We start from the raw sequence: 22,036 nt of genomic DNA, 5'->3' as shown, positions 1-22,036 counted from the left end.
TTTGTTGGATGAGCAACCCATACTCCCAGGACCTAACTCTTGGAGATACTACCATGAAAATAAATGAATTCAAAATCCTATGTCTTAGACTCTTTACAAAGAGTTGAGTTGGACTAGAAACATACAGTGACATCACACTGATATTTTTATCATGAAGAAACACAAATTTTCAGTTCTTTTTAATTCATTGAAATTATAGTTTGCTATATCCTGAGATCTGAAGTATTAAATATAAATATTTCATTAAATATAAATAGTTCATAATCTAAGCTCACTGAAACTGCATATTTTTTTGCAAAGTTAACCAACAACAATGGCTTTTGTTTTTACCTCCAAAGAAGTACTTCTCGCCAGTTTTCACTTGAAGAGGACTGTTCGTTCGAACTGCTGATGCTTCGTCTCCATCAATGGTGAGAATAGCAAAATTTTCCTTGGCTAAGAAACGAACCTCATGCCACTGACCATCATTCAACCCAGAACCTGGGAGGTGCAAAATAAAACTCAGTTTAGTTGGACACAATTTAAATATATACACAATTTAAATATATATAAATATACACAATATAATTGTAAATAATTTTTATAATTTACATACATAAAATTTAAATATATTTAAATATGTACAATTTAAATATTTTATATTTATATATAAGAAAAATTGAAATGTGTATACATTTTTTGGCAAACTTTGTATATACATATAGATACTTTTTTACATATATACATATATAATTTTTAATTGACAAACCATCATTGCATTACATTTATGGAGTACAATGTGATATTTTGATATATGCACACAAAGTGCAATGATTAGACCAATTAGTATATCTACCACTTTACTTACTTGACATTTTTGTTGTGTGTGATGCATTTGAAATTTACTCTCAGTTATTTTGAAATGTAAAATTCATTATTATTAACTATAGTCAGCCAAGGAATTACTGGTCAAAATGACAATTTCAGCTAGAAAGGAGGAGTAACCACAATTTTTAAACAACAAAGTTAGTGCTTTAGAAGTACAATTCATGTATTTTCAGCTTGGAGAATACAGTGCTCCTTGTAATTTGTATTATTTCATATTCCTGTATCATCATAACTGGTTCTATCTTCCACTGGGCTGAATAAAGCATAATGCAACCCCATCAGGTAAATAAATAGGATTGGAATCCATTGGGACACTTGGGAAGAAGAACAGTTTGAATAAAGTCATTTGGGGGATGAGGATGAGATATTTTAATTTAAGAACTTATTTTCTGGTTAAATTTGCCTTATCCCACTCTCAGATAAGAAAACAGATTTACACTTTTTTATTTAATATTTCTCTATTTAAAATACTTTTGTGCTAGCTATTTCTTTACAATATCCACATCTGTAGGCATAATTTACATAAATTAAGTACTAAAGAAAGACACATAAGTATGTACAGTTGACTATTAGTGATCATGGGGACAATATCAGGATTATCTGATCATTTATAAACAAAGCATTGTTGTAATTGAGTAGGTTATATTTCAAAGAATAAAAAGCAAGAAAATAAACCAACAACTTCTACCTACAACAAGCACATTTCATTGTTCCCTAATACACAGATATCTGAAGACAGACATTCTTCTGATCTCTCCACTAGATGGACATGGCTTAAAGTTTCAGTATAGTATGTATTCATTTAAAAAGAATAATTAGAAAAGGCACAAACAGCAAAGCAGCCATGGAACACAAGTATCTGGAGAGGCTAGGAAACACCAAGAGACACAGAAGTCCAAAGAGTCAGTCAGAGTGCTTTTTCTAATGTTGCGAAGGCTTATTTTGTGACAAAAGGAACAGGTTTTTGTTCTAGTTTGCTCCAGATGCCATAATCTAAAATCCTGCCATAGAACTATAGAAGTTCCTTGAGGGGGCCGGGGATTTAGCTCAGTGGTTCTGCCGCCTGCCTTGCAAGCGGAAGGTCCTGGGTTCAATCCCCAGTACCAAAAAAAAAAAAAAAAAGAAGTTCCTTGAGGATACACTTCAGTGTCATTAAAGATAAGAAGACTAACAAGTAAAGCTATTTAAAAATAGAATCAGAGGGCCAGGGATTTAGCTCAGTGGTTTCGCCGCCTGTGCAGGCACCAAGGACCCGAGTTCGATCCCTGGTACCGAAAAAACAAACAAACAAACAAACAAAAAATAGAATCAGAATAAATCAATGAAGCATAGAAGAAAGATCTAAGGGCCTGATAGTTTATACCAGCAGTCTAAATCGCATGCAGGCCATAGCCAGCTCACAGACACTTGTTTTTGTCTAGCCTGTAAGCTAAGAATGGTTTTTACATTATTAAATGGTTGAAAAGAAATCAAAAGAGGAATAATATTTAGTGGTATGTATGAATTTCATAAATCCAAATCTTGGTGGCTATGTGAAGTTTTATTGAAATATAGCCAAGATCACGTGATTATATATCATCAGTCCTACAACACCCTAGTCATAAAGCTGCACTGGAGATCATATGGTCTCAAAGTCGAGACTATTTACTATGTGGTTCTCTCCAGAAAAAGCATTAGCTAATGGTTGGTGTATATCATTAAAGAAGGCCTGTTGGAACTTAGAAGATAGTCATGTGTCTGTTATATTTACTCATATTAAAATAAATATCATCACAAATAAGTATCCACCATGCATTTTTTAGGATGTTACATTTAAATTCAGTAATACTGACTGAGCATATTTTACTTCAGTGGAGGACAATTAAAATGCTGGCTCTAAAATAATCTATACAAATAATTCCTAAATTTTGAAATTTATAATATATTTGAGTCTATATGTATGTATAATATACATATTATATGGGGAGAGAGTATACTAATATTAATACTACAAAAACTATAATCACTTGATAGTCTTTAGTCTGAATATTTCAATAGTGTGTGGACAGCCCTCTGTTTGCATTCTTTCCACTTACAGTCTCTTCTCTCCACAAAATAATGCTATCTTTTAAAAAATGTAACTAGCATCACAGTATTTCTGGTACAATAGTTTTCTCTTGCTTCTGAACTTGATTAAAAGCTATGGCCACAGCTTTATGGGAAACTGAGCCTTCTGTGGATCATCTGCATGGGTTTTGCTGCCCCTCTTCAGGCCTCTGCACAAATGCTATCTTGTCAGAGGCCTTGTATAACCACCCAGTCCATATAAAGTATTTGTCATAGAACCTTTCATCCTATTGCATGTTTATTTACTAGTTAACTGGTTTATTTTCTAGCCTGACCATTTAATTATAAGCTTCTTGGTGTCAGAGATTGTATGTGTTTTATTTTCTGTTAAGAATTCTGAGTTTCAAGCAGTCTCTGGCACCCAATAGGTGTGCAGGATTAAGGAAGGAATCCAAGGGATGATCATGAATACAAGTTTCAGAGAATGCTGAGTTGATGGAGCCCAAGCCTACAATGGGGACAGCATTGGCACTGCTGACCACGGCCTCTATGCCAGAAATAGCCATATACCCTGTGATCCACTCAAGGGTAAGAAATAAGTGCAATCCATGAAACTTTCTTAAGTTTGACTGAATGTCAATAGCTCTTCCTGGAAACTTGCACCATTTGAGACACATCAAAATTTACCTTCCTCTAGTGAATTATACAGTGAAACATATTTTCTCATCTCTCCCTGGTATCAGCTGCAGACAACCCCAGACATCGCAGAGGTTTCCAATGATGCAGGGACAGGGAATGGCTAGAAGGGTTGGGTGTGCCAGGCCCAGAAACTAGGACAGAGTCTCAGAAGGTCTGTCGGGGACAGCTCCCGGCAGCATACTAGCAAATCCTGTATTAAAGAAACATTTTAGTGATCTTCTGCCTTTTTCTGTCTTACCCTTATCCCTCCTGGTACTTAATTAAATCAATGTAAAATAAACTGAATTTACCCAAATTTCTTTTTTTCTTTTTTTTGGTACTGGGAATCGAACTCGGGGACTTTCGCTTGCGAGGCAGGTGGCGAAACCACTGAGTTAAATCCCCAGCCCTTTACCCAAATTTCTATATTTCGGTCTGCTTTTTAGTACTTGTGGCTTACTTTACAAGACAATTCTCATTGTAAAAGAACATTTCTAGATTTTAGTATGTTCTCTTTGTGACCAGAAGAATAACTCTACCAAGTCAGATTTTTTTTTCCTGTCTATGCAAAAACTAGGGAAATAATTCTACTTCTTTTCTTTTTTTGCCTTTTAAATATGCATGAAGAACAATGCAAATAAAATCCTCTGTACTGTAAAATTACTATGCAAATGAAGCCTTATTCATAAATTAAAATCAGTTAACTGTCGGATAAGCCATAGTGAATACTGAAATACTTTCTTCTCAAGTGGTCTCTTTGAGTTCTCCCACAAAAATGGTGCTCCAAATGATGTGGGGCTGTGTTGGGGGTTTTTTTGTTTTTTGTTTTATTTTTGGTACTTTGGATCGAACTCAGATCCTTGAGCTTGTGTGGCAGGCAGCAGAATTACTGAGCTAAATCCTCGGCCCCAAATGATGTATTTTTACCATAATATTTTCCTTTAAAGTCCAAAACTGGACTTATGATCAATTAACTATAGTTGTGTGCATGATCCTGATTTGGGTTTTTATGTTTGCAGTTTGATGAATTCTGCCCTGAAATACATTTCCAGGATATGGATCTCAAGAACATTAACATTATAAATGTTCAATCTTTAAATCATATAATATAATCCTAAAGAATCATACACGCAGTGGAAGACATTTATAAAATACCTTAGCTATTCTAAATGATGGACCAGAAAGTCTTTCTTCATCACAAAATTAATTTATAAATGGAACATAACTAACTTTATTGTTCATGTCAAAAGGTCCATTATTCTAATCAGATTAAATTAAAAGGTTATTTTATTTTTCCGAAGGAACTTAATTACTAGAGAAATTGGATCCCAGATTGAAAGAGCCTTGTTGACAGCAGTCCCTATGTAATCGAAGTTTAAACAGTGATTCTTGTTCATTTTAATTCCAACTATTATTTTGAACATTTAATCACCAAAAAGTACATTTCCAATCTATGACTTGAATGAGCCCCCAAATACAATGAAATTTATTCTTAGTGCAGCAAGGATGACCAAATTACTCAAAAGAAAATGTGCTTCTTCTTTTATATTTTCTTTGGCCACAAGTTATAAAAAGTAATAGCCTGAAGGCTCTCTCCAGAGAAAAATCCAATTTTATGAGGCCTACATTGTTGAGTATTTATAGGTGTACTATTCCAAATTCTATGTGCTAGCCCCTCTGATAAGTACTTTACTTGCATTTGACTCATTCATACCTTACAGAAAAAAATGTTAATTATCTCCAATATAGAGAAAGGGACTAAGTAAATCTAATAAAACGTAAGCATCCCATAGTTGATAAATGGCACAGCCTAGGACTAGATCTCATGTATCTGGCTTCAAGGCCTCAGTTCTAAAAAGCAAAAGCAAAAGATAAGAAATAACAAAATATGTTGTATAGCCTCTGTACATCTGCCATCAGTTACTGTGCACACACACACACACACACACACACAACACACACTTCTCTTTGCCACTGTGTCTGCATAGGGCCTTAATCCCTGGGGACAGCTTTGTGTCACTGAGTATTAGGGCTGGAAAGAAACTGAAACACCATCCATTTTCACCTGCCTGCTTTCAGTCATTCACACCCTCCAATTTCTATTGTATTGGAATATCACCCATACTACCATACTATTTCTTTTAGTATTTTGTTACAATGATATTTTTATTTTACAATGGACTTGTGAATGGAATCTTTATATTACAAGTCTGAATACCACATTCTTATATTTGTTTTTCTTCTAAGAATATTTAAATGAGCCCATGAGTATTTATTTAAGTAATCTCCAGACTTTGTGGGACTCTGAGCAAAAAAGAGAACTTCGTGTTCACTCCTCTTATTTTATAAAGGGTGGATGAAGGAGCTTGGCCATGCTATCTTGCTGTGGGCTTGCAGTAGAGCACAGATGCTCAAACAGACCTCCTGACACCTCCAAGAGGTTTTCCTTACTACGCAGAACCGAGCCACTCAAGGTTACTGAGCCTAGACAGGGTGTGATAGATTCAGCTGATGTTCTGCCCCCATTCATCCTTCTGGCACAGGGAAGACCTGAGCAACTCTGTATGACACCTGCACTGAAATAAAAGTGTTTAATGTCTCCTACAAATTTGCTCCAGAACGTGTTTTGTTTTTAGCCTTTCCTGGACCACCTGTCTCTTGGAGGAAGTAGAGAATTATTTCTGTTTCATAGAAGTTATAAAGAATAGCCTTTTTCAGGCATTAAAAGTTAACAATATCGTTTAGAAATTTCTAATTCATTTGAAATGGAATGTTAATGAAATTTAAGATCATTTGGAAGTCAATATATGAAATTCATTTAGAATACTATAGTTGACCAGATCAATAGCTATAAGATACATGCTTATAATAAATACCAGTAGGTTATTCAAGGAAAAAATCAAATATATCATTATTGCAAGTCATATTAATAATTTCATAAGTCATATATATATAACAATCACCAAACTGGATGAAAACAGCCTTTCTCATTCACTGTAGAGAGCTACTCTTCTACCCACCACTGTAGGTAGGCCAGCAGATATCTTGAGAAGGGAGACACTCTGCAGGGCGATACTCCCAGATGTAGTACCCTGGTGGCTAGACAGTGACTCAGGAGCTGACCAACAGAGAAGATGTTAATATTGATATCAAAATAAGACCGGGTCTCATTTCCTGAGCCTGGAATGTGTCTAGCACCAGTCCACCCACCACTGCACCCTACTATTGTAGATAGGTAAGTTAATTAGATATCTTATGGGCAGTGAGACAAAGCTGGGCCCTCAGCATAGAAAAACAATTGAGGCACATTCACTTGTTAGCATTATAAAAAGAAAAGAGGTACTACTTCACCTAGAGATGAATAGCAGTGATTGGTATTCTACATAGACATCATCTTCATGGGTGACTACACTTGTGATCTTATTGGTTGATCATGGTTTTGTCCCACCTCATGCCCACCTTGTAATCTTCCATTGGGTCTTATCATTTTGTCCCACTTTGTGCCAGCCTCACTCTGTGGCTTTGCGCCATAAAACACCTTTGAGAAGCAGGGTTGGCAGGTAATCCACTTTTGGGTTCCCCTTCTGTCTCTCTTAGACAGAAGCTATCTTTCTCTTAATAAATTTTTCCTACTCTTCTGTTGTTCTTAGAATTCATTCTCTCATTTTAGAGAGCACGAACTCATGTTTTGGATAACTAGCAGGTTTGGGAATTGCATCTATTCCCCCTATATCAATACTACCCATCACTGTGATGAAAAATGGCAGAAGAGTGGACAACAAGCAGAGGGATTTAAGAGACTACACTGTCTGCTTTCACTCTGCCTAGCTAAACCAAGCAAATCTTAACTTCCCTGTGCTTCAAACTTTTCTTGTCTGAAGTACAGATATTAGCTACTCTGAAGGTTTGCTTTGAGTATATAAATTAGTGTTTGCATGACTTTTACATGGAACCTGGCACATAGGAGCTAGTGTATCTCCAGCAATACCTATATCATGAGGTCAAAAAATAAAGACACTAGCTGGACATGGAGATGCATTCCTATAATCCCAGAACTTTGGGAGACCGGGACAGGAGAATTGCAAATTTGAGCCCAGCCTGGGGAAATTGGAGATATAGAGATACTTTGTCTCAAAATTTAAAAATTTAAAAAGTCCTGAGGATGTAGCTCAGTGTGAAGACAGTTTCAATTTCCAGTATTGCTTAAATAAAATAAAAGGACAACTTTAATTTCTTTAGATATTTTGTTTGCCTTAAATTTAGTTATTTCTGGAAGCTGATATATCATATTTACAAATATTGGTGCAATGATGTGTAAGTTTTCAAATAGGAAAACCATAGAATAATTTTTTTTTTTTTTTTTTGGTACCAGAGATTGAACTCAGGACCTTGCACTTGCGAAGCAGGTGCCGGAACCACTGAGCTAAATCTCTGGCCCAGAATAAATCTTTATAATGTGAAGTTCATGAATATTTATTTATAGGACAACTGGAATAAAAGGGATCCTAGCATTATGCTAATAGGAACCCAAGGCTCGGTATTAGAACCCAATCGCATGGCATTAGACATGGGGAAAATTTTCTGAATCTCAAATAACTTTGACAGAGACAAGATTTCTTCCAAGAAAATATGTCAGATGATTCACAAAGGTAGACAAAGACACAGATGTTAAAGCTGCATATAAAAACATAAGAACAAAGTTATTTCTAAAAAGCGAATGGAAAATGAACTTCCTAAATTACTTACATACATACTCTTAAAAACACGTAGTAAATATTATAGACATTTTTAGCTACAGCCCTATGTGTTTATATATACGAGTTTGTAAATGGCCTCCACTATCTTCTTGGGAAAATATGTATTGTCTTAACCTTGAGGTCCTATTTATTATACATGTAGTATGTCCTATGAGATGGAATAAGAGCCCAGAGATTTCTGATTTACAGTCCCACTTGCAAAAGGCAGAATTGGATAGTAGACCAGAACATGGACTCATTTCCACTCACCCAGTAGCTGAGCCTCCTGCAAGTTAACTTCTTTATGCCTCAATTTCCCCTTCTATAAAATGGTAATAGTGCAAGTATTTCATAGGATTTTGGGGGAGGACTAAGTATTTGGTGGTCTGTGATATGGAATGGTTTATCTTTAGATGAATAGTGGCCTGTGCCACCCACGTGTTGTTTTAAAATATATATATATATACTATGGCAGCACTTTTAGTTTTATAATTAAATGTTATACTACTTTATAATAGCTATCTCTAGTTATTCTATAATTTATGAGGATAAATTTTTGATTATATATTATAAAAGAAAACCAATATTTTTACTAAGAGGATTTTAACTTAAAACCATACTCCAGCTTCTGATTTTAATTTTTTTCCATAAGATAACTGAATTGTTTCACAATATTGTCTCTAACATCTCCCTGACTTAAAATTGTTGGGAAAACTTTTTCTTATGCAAATGTAAGACGTTAATGAAGCATATTCTATCCATGCTGTCTTTGTAATGGTATTGTTTTTAAAGTAAGACTCTTGAGGTGGTATCTTTGATTGAACAAGGGGAAACAGATGTTGTTCTTATTAGAGACAAGAAGAAAATACTGGTTTAATGAATATTGAAAAAAAGAAAGTATTTAAAATATTGTAGCAAACTAAAATGTAACATCTGTTGGAAAATGCTTCAAATAAAATTATAGTGACTAGAATTTTCAGTCTTTTGCTTAATATTCAGTCTTGAGAGAAACATTTCTTGGGATATGAATCCATCTTCAGGCAGTTACAGTGCTGTATGAGGTGATCATGACATATAAGTTATCAAATATCTCTGCAGTAAAGAGAAAAAAGGTAATATACATTTCTAGGTAAAAGCCATATAGAGTACTATTTCCTATATTACTGGTATTAATTCTGTACCATAATAAAATTGGTCCAATTTCTCCTTCCTCACTTTCACATATTAATCCAATCCAGTTTATAAAAATAATGAATTGTAATCAGGAAAAAAATGTGTAATAAAGGACTTGGGCAGGCACGAGATACTTTCATTTAAGAAATTTTTTTTCAAAAGTTTTTCTTCATAATACAAAGGTAGAAAGTCACTTTGGAGTACATCTTTGTTCTGAAAGAGCAACATGAATGGAAACTAAGAAAAGCAAATATATTGAGCCCACAGTGTATGACATTTTTTGTGCACTGCTAGAAATGACTCTGGTATTTATTTAATATGTAGCAACTTAGAGATGGGATGGATTCTTTCTCTCTCTCTCTCTCTCTCTCTCACTCACTCGCTCCTTCACTCTCTCTTTTTTAGGTACCCAGAGTTTTCTGTGAAAGAAAAGACCTAGGCTGGTGGTTGTTACTTTTTCTATTTGTTAGGGTCATTTGGAGAGCTTTAAAAGTTTCACATTGACACTTTCAAATAATTACAGGAACAGAATAGAGTTAAGTGAAGATATATACCTTGAAATTCTAAACAAAATTGCAACATTCGTTTTTCATAAATAGATAAGATTCTAAAATGTATAAGAAAATGCAAACAGATTTATTTAAAATAAAAAGAAAAATAAAATTGAAGCAACTGTCATTGAATTTCAATATTTTTTTATAAGTTATAATAACACAGAGAGAAATTAGAAATGAGCCCACATATATATATGTTCAATTGTTTTCTTGACAAATACACTATGGGAATTCAATGGAGAAAAGGGTTGTGTTTTTTTTTTTTGGTGCCCAGGATCGAACTCGGGTCCTTGCGCTTGCGCAGCAGGCTGCGAAACCACTGAGCTAAATCCCTGGCCCGAAAAGGGTTTTATTTGTTTGTTTTGATTTGCTTTTCAAAAAGGGTGGTGAAACAAGTGTTTAAATACAGGAAAAGAAGTACACTGATTTCTACTTTACACAATGACACACACACAGACATGATTCTAGATGAATTTCAGACCAAAACAGAAAACCCCAAATTATGAAGTTTCCTAAAGAAAACAAAGGATCTTCTCAAGACCTCAAGACCTGGGAAAGAGATTTTCTAGAGAGCATTAAAATCACTTGGTAAATTGGGCATCATCAAAAAGCTCTTGCTCTTGAGTTAAAGTTGTTAAGAGAATTCAAGGCAGTCAGAAAGTAGGAGAAATATTTGCATCATATATATCTGAAAATAGAATATACTAAAGTATACTAACTATACTAAAATCAATAATTTAAAAAACAAAATTTATATAAACCACACCAGAAACAAGATCTAATAATTATTTATAAGTACATGCAAAGGTCCTTGACATTATTCATTTTCAGGAAAATTAAAACAGTGTTATACAATTTTACACCATCTCAGTAGTTAAAAATTAAAAGGATTCATTGAGATATGGAATAATTTGACCTCTCAGGGCTTCCTGGTGGGAGTAAAAATTATACAACACTTTGAAAAATGCTGGCAGTGTTTAAATAAATTTAAACATGTGTTGGTCCCATGACTCAACAATTCCTCTCCTAAGTATTTACCCAACAAAATAAAAATGTACATCGCAAAACTACTTCCACAGGATTGTTTTCATAGCCTTCTTCAGAACACTCTCAAGCTTTCAATCTCTCTCTCTCTCTCTCTCTCTCTATATATATATATATATACATATGCAATGCAATTCAGACAAGGAAATGTTGCTAAAGATTTAAAAGAATGAGTGTGTGATACAAGCAACAAAATGGACAGATTTCAACAACACTGCTACTTGAAAAAATAATATACTATATGATTTCTTTTATAGGAGATTGGAGAAGAGGCAAAACTAAGGTTTGCTGATAGGGATCAGAACACTGATTGTCCACTGTGGAGCAGGATGTGGATACAAGTGAGAATGGACTATAGTTTTGTGTGAGCAACTTTCTGAGGAAATGTTGCTCATCTCAGTAGGGTGCTGTTGGTTCCTTAAACACATAAACATATCAAAATTCATTCAATTGCACATTTCAGATCAATGCATTTCATGTATAGTTGGTTCTCATTATTTGAAAATTCAATATTTTTGAATTAGTTTACTTGCTAAAATTTACTTGTTACCCCCAAATCTATACCTGTGGTGTTCTCATGGTCACTCACAGACTTCTGCACCTGGAGAATAATGAAGAATTGGAGTTGCTGACTGCACAACTTCCCAGCTAAGGAGAAACAATGCAACCCCTCTGTCCTTTGTTTCATCTCTTATCTTACAGATGAGTTTCATTTACTGTGTATTTAGTGCCAATGAGTGTGAGTGCTTGGGCTTCTTTGTTGATTCAATGAATCAAATGTGGCGTTGAAATGCTGGTCAGGATTTCTGAGTGTAAAAAGTCTATGTTGCACTTTATGCAGAGAAAATCCTCCTGTTCCATGTGCTGCTTTCAGGTATCAGCTTATCTTATGCTGTTACCTATGAATTCAGTGTTTATAAATCAACAGTATTTAAATACCAAATAAACAGTATAGATAGTAACCCTGAACAGAAACACACATTAAACAAGGTTATGTATTGATTGGTTGATGTAAATGTTGAGACCAGAGGCCTGCAGGAACCTAACCCTGTATTACCCATAGAACAAATGCTTTGGGTTTTTGCTAATTCAGTGTTCACAGTGACCTTGTAGAATGTAACTATAACTATATATCGACTAAGAATAAACTATATGTAGCTTTTACTCCCAAGCTATGTAAGTATTTAAAAGTGGAATCAAAGTAAAGGTAATATTTATTTTAAAATTCAACAAGATTTTATTCCATGCCCCTTCTCCTGTGTTCTACAGTATCAAATCAGGAGAAGCCCATTACACTATACATTACTATATTGAGCTTATAGAAGCCAATAGTTAAGGACAGTGATGGCGAGTCTTTTAGAGCTTTCAATAATAACAAACAGGCTGCTGCAGCATGTGTGCCATAGATTTGCCACCACTGGTTTAGGGTGTTAGAAAATTAGATAACTATCCCAATGATAAATTTGCATAATAAATATCTAATAATTGCTTCAGCCATTACTTATTCTCAGACAAAACCCAAATGCCCTTTTACTTCAAAGCCAGAATCTACCTTGCCTCTTATTTTTTCTCTTACTAATTTTTCTTCCACTGACCTCTAATCTGCTCCTTGGCCATACATTCCCATTTGTGCTGCTGTAGTCCAAACTGAGTTCAATCTCTCTCTTCTGCTGCAAAATCTCTTTGAAATGGTCCTGATATCTACCACAATGGTCTTGAATAAATTCTTCCTAGGCATGATTTAGCAAGTGACACTGAATTCCATTTATTAACACAGGAAAGGATACTGAGAAAGAGTAGGTAGTAAAGTAGGAAGGAAACATGAATAATGTGATGTTAAGGAAGAGATGATTTCAAGAAAGAGGGATTAATCAAGTCTTCGTAGTGCATCTGCGATATCAAGTACAGCAAAGACGAACAGGAGATGTTACATTTGAGAGTACAGAAGTGATTAATGACTAGAGTAGAATGAGTAGAATATGGTAGGTGAAGAATGGAAAGATAAGATTCTTGGGTAGGTTAGCTATACAAAAAAGGATTTGGAGTCATGGTTTACATTGCAAATCTAGTGACAACTATTACTCTTGCCCTAAGAAAAATGTGTTTTTCATAAAACCCCAAGTTTGTATACAATTCTGGTGGTTAGTCTTCTCTGTGGTTAGAAGGTATATGTATGTGTGTGTGTGTGTGTGTGTGTGTGTATATATACTGCAATTGCAACATCTGACTTTATTGTGCAGTAAGAATACTACCATTTCATTTATGCTTTTCTGGTCACTATTTTTCCATCCTAATTTTTTAATTTAAAGACTTAGATATTATATTTTCTGTTCCTTAATTAAAAAAAATTAAATATGCCAGATCATTGGTTTTAAACTAAAATATTCTACAAGTGGTTTGCAGTCGGTGTCTTGCTTTTGTTCTAAACAGAAATTTGTCGTTGTAAAACTGTTATATTAGTTTGAGAAAAGAAGTTTTTGTTGCTCTTAATACTATAATTTATTTAAGTCTAAATTGGGTAAGTTATTTTTAGTCCTTTATCTTCATTCTCCATACACCTGAGACAAATGCAGCATCTAACAATTTTCTCTGATAGTACAAAATCTCATCATCCTTTTCTGTAGGAAATAAACACTGCTCAAATGCCAAGGACATGCAGATTAACTCTAATGTTTTCTGAAGACTTACGTATGTGAGGCACTGTGAAAAGTATAAGTATAGTAGTTCCTGGCCTCAGAAGTTTGCCTTTCTATACATTCTAATGAAATTTGAATACTATTAATTATATGTTGTAATTTCTATGAAATGCTCCTCTATATTTTATAAATTAAGATTATGTGGATCAGGAGAAAGAAGTAAAAAATAAATAGCGAAAGCAGAGTAACTGAGATGACTTTTGTATCTAACTGGGGACATTTGATAAGAAGTCCCCCATATGTAAGCAGTCCCTTATTTCCCATAGCCTGATGGTTCCATGCCATTGCAACTGTTAGTCCTTAGCTTCAAGGATGGCATAACCCAGCAAAAGAAGTATCAGAATGACTAGAATACCTTAACACTTTCCCACACCCCCAAAAGCACATAGTTTTTGGTTTTTACACATTAGAGGGAAAATAGTTACACAATGCTATCAATGACTTTTTCAATTCAGTCACATTAGTATTAGAGAAGTAATACAAAAGGAATACCTTAGAAAAAGAATAATAGAAACACCATAATGAAGAAAATAAAGACCGTGTAGCCTATACTGAACTTAAAATTCATTTTCTCATTTTTCCTAAAATTTTGTAAAATGAAAGCTTAAAGTTAACAATCATCAGAGATTTAAGACTGACTTTCACTAAAATAGCGGGTATTGGAGTGGGTGAAGATGGCGGAATGATGAGCAGCCCAGAGAGGGCCTCTTTGAGGTGTGGTAATCAGGCACTGAAATAAAGCAACGTGAGGAAGAGAAGGACGGAAATGGGTCCCCTGGACTCATGAAAGATCTGAAGGGAGAATTAAAGCCCATAGGGAGAGTGAAGAGAGTGTCCCTAACAAAGAAGGAGGCAACAGGCAGCACCTCCTACCTGAGCCAGGCCTCTCTGTAGGGAAAGGGTACCTGAAACCTGCAGTCCAACCGTGACTACCGGCGAGATCTCCATGGAGATACGCACCAGTGGAACGGAGCGGTGAACGCAGCAGGCAGCAGTGGTTGGTGAGTTGTTGGGGTTTGGCCATCCCCCAGGATAGAGAGATTGGCCGGGAGCCATCTTGGAGAAGGGCAGACTGAGCTCGGAACTCACAATGGCTGCCGGGGGCTCCATCAAGTGGCTTCCAGTGCCAGTGTCAGAGTTCAAACCCGCAGGAGGTCAGGGAGCTCAGTTTGCCCTCACGGGTTGCGGGTGGGAGTGAGCAGAATGTTGGAGACCCCACAGGTCCAGTTCCAGCCTCACAGCCAAAAACCAGCCTGAACGTAAGTGGAATTAAAGGTACAGAACCAAGATATATCATGTACAGGTATAAATTCCCTAACATGAATGTGATCATTATGTATACCTAAAATGTACCAGTAAACTTAATTTTAAAAATAGTGGGTATCATGAAATTCCCTCTATTTTTCTAAATATGTTTAAAGTCTTGATTTCAAAATGGCCGTGCAGAATTGTGGATTTCTTTAAAGTAGAGCCCTTTTATACCTCTATAGGCTGGAAAACTATAGAGAATTGTTTTTAAGTTAGATAGGCTAGTTATCTTGTTACTCCGGGGCTCAGAAATTCCCAAATTAAAGAATATCCCTATGATCAGAGCCTGGAATGCAAAAAATATCATTTAAAAATATTATATTCAGGTATAAACCTTTGATTTGATTAGAAATTATCAATTTTCAATTATATCATAGAATGCCTAATGAAATCATAGTTTCTCATTTCATAGAATTCTGCATTATTCTCATTTAATAGAACTCTGTATTTATATGTGTGATTGGATAATTTTCATCCTTTACTCAAAGGCCGTGTCCAGATGAAGTACTTAGGCTGCAGATAATAGTAAAAATTCAGTCACTACCCTTTACAAGTGGTTATTTTCCTTCCAGCCTCTCTCACCTGTTCTCCTAGTGACTCCTGGCATGGGGGCAACCTCTGCATATTTCAATGTCATTTCCTCCAACTGGGCTGCTAATGGGAACTGAACTGTGAAGGGAGCCTCTCCAGATATTTATGAGCTACCTCTCCTGTCTTGGGCAATCTTCAACAACAATCTGTTTTGAGAGTCAGGTGCCTTTTTGGTAGCTTTTCTTACTACACTTAGTGGCAAAACATAAGTAGGAAAAATACTATAAGTGAGCATACTCAAACAGTATTTATATGACTACAGTTTCATATATATTTAGGATTCAAATTTACTTCCTAGTCCTTCTTGTAGACTTTAACCTGAACATATATCATAGACATCTAATTAAAGGTGTAAAATTTTAAAAATTAATATTAACATTTTTTCTCATATGACTATATTAAAAATACTGATTTATCAACTCCGAATTCACAGATTGCCATCATGTATATAAGCTGTATGTGTTTTCTTGTATGTGCTCATAAACATATAGTATTCGCTGCAAGACACTTAAGAGTAGTGTGATATACTACTATAATGGAACTGGATTGGAATTAGGCAGCATAGATGATTATTGTATATGAAATAACCATTTTAGCTTTCTTGTCCAAAAATTCTCATCAACAAAATGAATTCTTCATAGCAGCTGAATTACAAGATTCTTCTCAGTGCTAAATGCTTAAAATTAAGACTAAGATACATACATATGTTGTGGAGAGGAATAGAAAGACCAATGTCAATACACCAATTTGATAAACAATTTTACATAGAGAATATTAAAATACTCAGTTAATCAAAGTTGCATATTCAGTGATATAGATCTGTACACTCTCTTCTGGATAACTCTAAACATTAACCACAATAGTTATAGAATACCCAAATAGATAAAGATTTCAGCAGAGATGAAAAGAGAAAAGTCTATGCTGAAAAAATTGGAATAACAATTTAAAACCTGTACCTCATTAGAGGGAGACAGGAGCTTTGTGGGATCTTGGAAATAAATAAATGGCAGTTCAACTAGAGAGATGGAGCCATTATTGTAGAATAGTATTCTTTTACTGGTTCAAATCTGTCAGGGAATTCTTGGCCACTTCTGCAATTTAACCTAAGTAGTAAAGTCCCCAAAAGTAGTGAGAAACTGAAGACAGAGATAAGGTTTTGTGATAAGAGCATTTGTTCTTTGTTCCAAAACTTTTCTGGAATATTAACAAATAGTTATGATGATACAACCCAGCAGAATTCCATGGAAGCAATTAGCTGAGGAAATCTATGGTAGATTAGATAATCTATAGTGTAAAACTGTATGACATAAACATTAGTCTTTTTTTACTCACAGGACATTTCCTGTCTAAAGATAATAATAGACCAAGGTGTGGACTTTCATTATACAGCACAATTATAGGATAGTTTAGTAGTTATTCATGAACATTTCTTAGAGTTGTTTGCTAGATGGAAAACCCTGTAGTGAAGACTAATTATTGAATTTAGAAGGAATTTGGGGTACAGGTAATGAACTATTTGCTGATTTAGGTGTTAGTTACATAGACTTTTTATTTTTTAAAAATCCATTGAGCTATACAATCGTGAGATTTACATTTTCTGTATATGTGGTCTTTTAATAAAAATAAAGTAATGAAGAAAGACAAGGGCATATTTAATAGAAAATCTAGCAAAATATCTTTAAAATGCAGAAGACATTTGAGTAATTGTTATCTCTGGAGAGTTAAATTTGTACAGAAGCCATCAAGAACTTACAAAGTATGCACACATTTGTAGAGTATTAAAACACTAGTAGTTTAGCAAAACTGATAGTAGTGCTATTAATTTTACATAAATTATGGTATATAAGAGAAAAAACATTCTGTTGGTAGATTATGATAACATAGATTAAGGCTTCAGAAAAAATCTGAAAGGGAATTTATGACACTTTCAAGGACTTTAAAAGGTGCCATTTCTTTTTTTTATTAGTACATGTTTTCAGTACATAATGTTTACATTCCTTATGTGGAGTTGGCACACATACATAACACATTTTAATTCCTTTTCATCCCCTTTTCCTTCCCTCTCTATACACTCTCTCCATCTCTTGGTGCCCTTCCTGTTTGAGAAAAATTGATCGCCCTACTTTCTATTTTCTAACTTTTATTCTGCTTTTTATTTTTAATTTGCTGTTCTAATATAAGAGAATCAATGCAATGTTTAAGCTCATGTGTCTTATTCGCTTTTCTTAAAATGTATAGTCTTAAGATGCATCCATTTTCCTAAAAATGACTCAAGTTTATCCTTTTTTATGGCAGAGAAGTACATCAACCATTGTGTATATATACCACATTTACTTTTTCCACTTATCTGTTGATGGACATATAGGCTGCTTCCAAAATTTACCTATTATGCACTGTGCTGCTAAGAACATACGTGTGCCTGGATCACTGTAATATGATATCTTTAACTCCTTCAGGAAGATACTTAGAAGGGGAATAGCTGGGTCATATAGATTTGTAGGGGTTTTGCCCACAGCCTCAACAGCATTTATTATTTGATTTTTTTTGATGATGGCCCTTCTATCTGGGGTAAGATGGAATCTCAGTGTTGTTCTAATTTGCATTTCTCTAATGGCCAGTGATGTTGAGCTTTTCTTCATGTCTTTATTGGCCATTTAAAAATTATCTCTAATTTCATTACTAAACTTAATGGTTTTCTTTTTTATTAACTTAATCATGATTAAGTTTCTTTTATGCCTCACAAATACAAGGAATGTAAACTGCTTTGAATCATAAGGGGAAAAAGAAAACTCTGCAATATACAGTTAATCACTAAATACACACAAGTTTTCTCTAAACCACATACTATGCACCATCCCCATCTTTATTAAAATATTTTTCATCTGTTTTTGTCATCTCTATTTTGCATGTGTATGTGGGTAGTGTACTATTAGGCAAGCACTGTGCCACTGAACTACAGCCCCACCCTTCTCTCTGTTCATAAGCTCACTAACTGTGTATCTTTTTAACTAAAATGTTTGGGTATCCTAATCTTCTGCCATTGCTATTTCACCATTATCATTAGCTTGAAGGTTCTCTATCACTTTTTGTTCTCAAATATTTTAAAGAAACGCTTTCAGAAACAATGACTTACAATGATAGTAAAATCCAGGAGAAGTAAAAGAACTTTGGTGGTTGGGGTTATAGGTTAGAAAAAGTTCCTGTTGCTTGAGAAAGTTTGTTCATGTAGCTAGTCACTACATCTGGCTCTGCAGATTATACCCTAAGATTGACAGCTAAAACCAGAGTGTTGGTATCTGGCACAGACTTTAACAAGTATACTAAAGATCCATACCCTTAACAAATCTCTCCAATGTAAAGCCACAATCTGCAGAAAAGAAGGACTAACAAGGCACAGAATTCTGGTAGAAAATAGTGAACAACAAGCCTGAATAGGCTGATTAAGTAGAGTGTGCGGTAGACCTGGGCTTCTCACTCCACTCCCTTTACAACATGGCCCCCTGTCAGTCATCCATGGAAGTTTAACAGGAGGCATGGAGCCAGTGGCCTTCAACAGAGTAGTTGAACTGCCAGCTACACACATTCATCACAACCCAGAGAAGGGGCTTGATGTCACTTAACTGAAAACCATTCTCTGAAAGTGGACTGACCAAAAATAATTATAAAAAAAATCAATTGACAAATGCACAATTCACTGAATTCATCAATTTTACCAATTTATCAGGTAATTGTATTAAGCAATATTCTTCTGGAATATATTGAATATGAATGTATTCTTATGAATATATTCATGAATATATTTCTCTTAAATATATTCAATAAATGTGAATAAATTAGTAGTCTTTTAAAGATTGTCTCATTTATCAAGAGCTCAGGGTCCCAGGTTTCATGCATATATTAATGAATATATGCACAAAAACATATTCATGAAGAAGGTAGTTTTGAACTATTTCTGTGAATATAGTGAAGGGGGCATATAGTTAATCAATTCTTTTATTTATTTATTCAATACTATGTGGACAGACAAAGCAATAGATACTAGGACTACAGCAAAAACAAAGCTACTGGCCACAAAGAGCATAGATTCTTAATATACCTAGTGTCTTTAAAGAAGACTTATTTAAAATAAGGCTCTGGCAAATCAGTTGTGCAAACAGTGAATTCACCTTCTTTAAAAGGAAATACATTCAGAAATGATTCTGGGGACTACTTGCATCAAGCTTTGATCATTTGGTATAAATATTTCATACCAGAGATGTATTATATTGATCATTATAAGTCTTTATTTGCTTTGAACTTTGAAGTTACATGACAACAATACTTATCTAGTAAGTGGTCACTCTGGAGTAGCCAGAGTTACTTCTCATTTTGAATGTGAAAAAATGGAATGAATCAAGATTTACAAAGTTAGGAGACTTGCCAGTGTCAACTAATAAATGGCCATCCTGGTAATATCATCCAAGTTTATGGAATTCAAGTTAAAAATATTTCCCCAATTCTCAGAGCTGCTATTTATGAATAGTACTACAACTTTATATTTTCCAAAACTGAAGGTTATGGTAGCTGTGTTTAGCACTAGTTATTAACTCAAATTTACAAAACAACACTGAGAAAGATATCTTACTTTTCCTATCATTAAATATATATTGCCAGGGGCTTTATTTTTTTAAGCAAATTAGGGTAGTAATATTATACATCAGAACAAGATTTATGTTAAATCTTGAAAATAAGGTTAATATAACTGTTATTGTTGCTAATTCTTATTTTTATTAAGCAATCAATAGCTTCATTAAGTAATACATTAGTCTTTCTGATGCTCTCATAGGATAGAGAACAATGAGTTTACTTGAGTTAAACTTTGTGGAGCTTTTAAAAGAGAAAATGTCCCCACCCCAAGGGAATTACAAATAATAAAAAAAAAAAACTGAGCTAAAATTTTTTTATTCTCTGTGAAAGGTATCAAAATAAAATGGAAATGTTGACATTTCAGTAGACAAGTTTGCATTTTATTGAGCACAACTTTTACCAGAGACTTTTGCAATTGTTCTGAGAGATGCCTGAATGTGAAACAGATTTGCTAGAAGGTGTATGACCCCTGGTTTTGGTTTTTGAACTTTGCAAAGACAGAAAAGGGCTTCTGTTATTGTTTTCCTGTATGTACTGCAGGTATTTATATTTTATATTCCCACCCAGTTTTCAAAGAAAACAAAAATGTCACACTAGATATCTCTTTTCACTGATGATTTTATTTGTTTAAACAAAGCCTTTCTAACTATGGCAGTGTCATGCCTCAAACAAAGTTATGGTTACACAGGAAACTGTTGACAATTACTGTCTACATTTGTTTTGTTTTTTTTTTAAATTGTATTTATTTTTTTCTTTTTTTTTTTTGGTACTGGAGATCGAACTCGGGCCCTTGCGCTTGCTAGGTAGGCAGCAGAACCACTGAGCTAAATCCCTGGCCCTATTTTTTTCTGTTAGTTCATGTTTGCCAACTATTATTTATACCATAAAAAAGGGAATGAACCCAATAGAATTCACTGTAAGAAAACATTTTGCGTGGACTTGAATTGGCTCGCTCTGTTATTCAGAAAGATTTGAAGAACAAATCTCATCCTTTCATTGGGCTTTGTCTGCATGGCTGATGACAGATCCCCATGAACCACCTGATACAAATGGTAATAGGTCTGTCCAGTCTTCCTGGCCTCTTGAAAGTATTAACCTTCTCACTCTGATTGATGAAATTTAAGATCACTTTTTTAAAAAATGATTTCATTCTTAGAGCAGTTAGCATGGGCACTGGCTTGTGGGAAACAAGGGAACCATGGAGAGCTGAACAGGATTGTAAGGATCCCTGGTGTGCCATATGTTGGTAGATCATCTTGCCATAGCTCTTGGTCGTGAGACTAAGATTCTAATAAGGATGGTTTTTCTTGTTTAGGCTGTTGATAATCAGAATTGTAATTTATCACATACTATGTCAGGACAATGAGATGGTATTAAGGAGGGCAGATAAAAGACCCTATTTTATGGAAATTAAATGCCAGGTGAACATGTACTTGATCTGATTGTTCTGTCTGTCTGCAAAATGAACAGGGCAGTAAAACTGTTGGCCATCCACTGCCTCATCCAGGAGCTACTGACTGAGGCTCTGGTAGGAGGAAGTCTTTCTCAGTGAGGCTTATCGCTCTAATTTGAGTCAAAATTTAGGAGGAAATAATTTCATCATGAGCTTGCCCCCCAAATTAAATCATGCTATTTAACTTTTTTCTTTCAAGAGGATTATTTTTCACTCAGAAAATGTAACATTTAAAAAACACTTGTCTTATGCAGAATGTTTTAA

At 34.6% G+C, this 22,036-nt stretch overlaps 1 protein-coding gene across 5 annotated transcripts in view; it reads right to left on the bottom strand.

The window, feature by feature from the left end:
- Nucleotides 1-22,036, bottom strand: part of Cntnap2 (contactin associated protein 2) — a 2,081,788-nt gene that overhangs the window by 1,067,776 nt on the left and 991,976 nt on the right. For 4 of the 5 annotated variants that reach the window (XM_087207770.1, XM_087207771.1, XM_087207769.1 and 1 more), the window contains exon 9: nt 331-480. In XM_087207770.1, the coding sequence (XP_087063896.1) occupies nt 331-480 (150 nt within the window). Of the gene's footprint in view, nt 1-330; nt 481-12,693; nt 12,955-22,036 lie in introns of those variants that run through there. The other variant, XM_087207768.1, reaches the window with a different exon arrangement.

This window comes from Heterocephalus glaber, unplaced genomic scaffold, assembly GCF_053883595.1.
Source record: "Heterocephalus glaber isolate CG9 unplaced genomic scaffold, H.glaber_assembly_v1.0 deba00000818, whole genome shotgun sequence".
NCBI classification, from domain to species: Eukaryota; Metazoa; Chordata; class Mammalia; order Rodentia; family Bathyergidae; genus Heterocephalus; species Heterocephalus glaber.
This window is presented reverse-complemented; position numbering and strand designations above follow the sequence as displayed.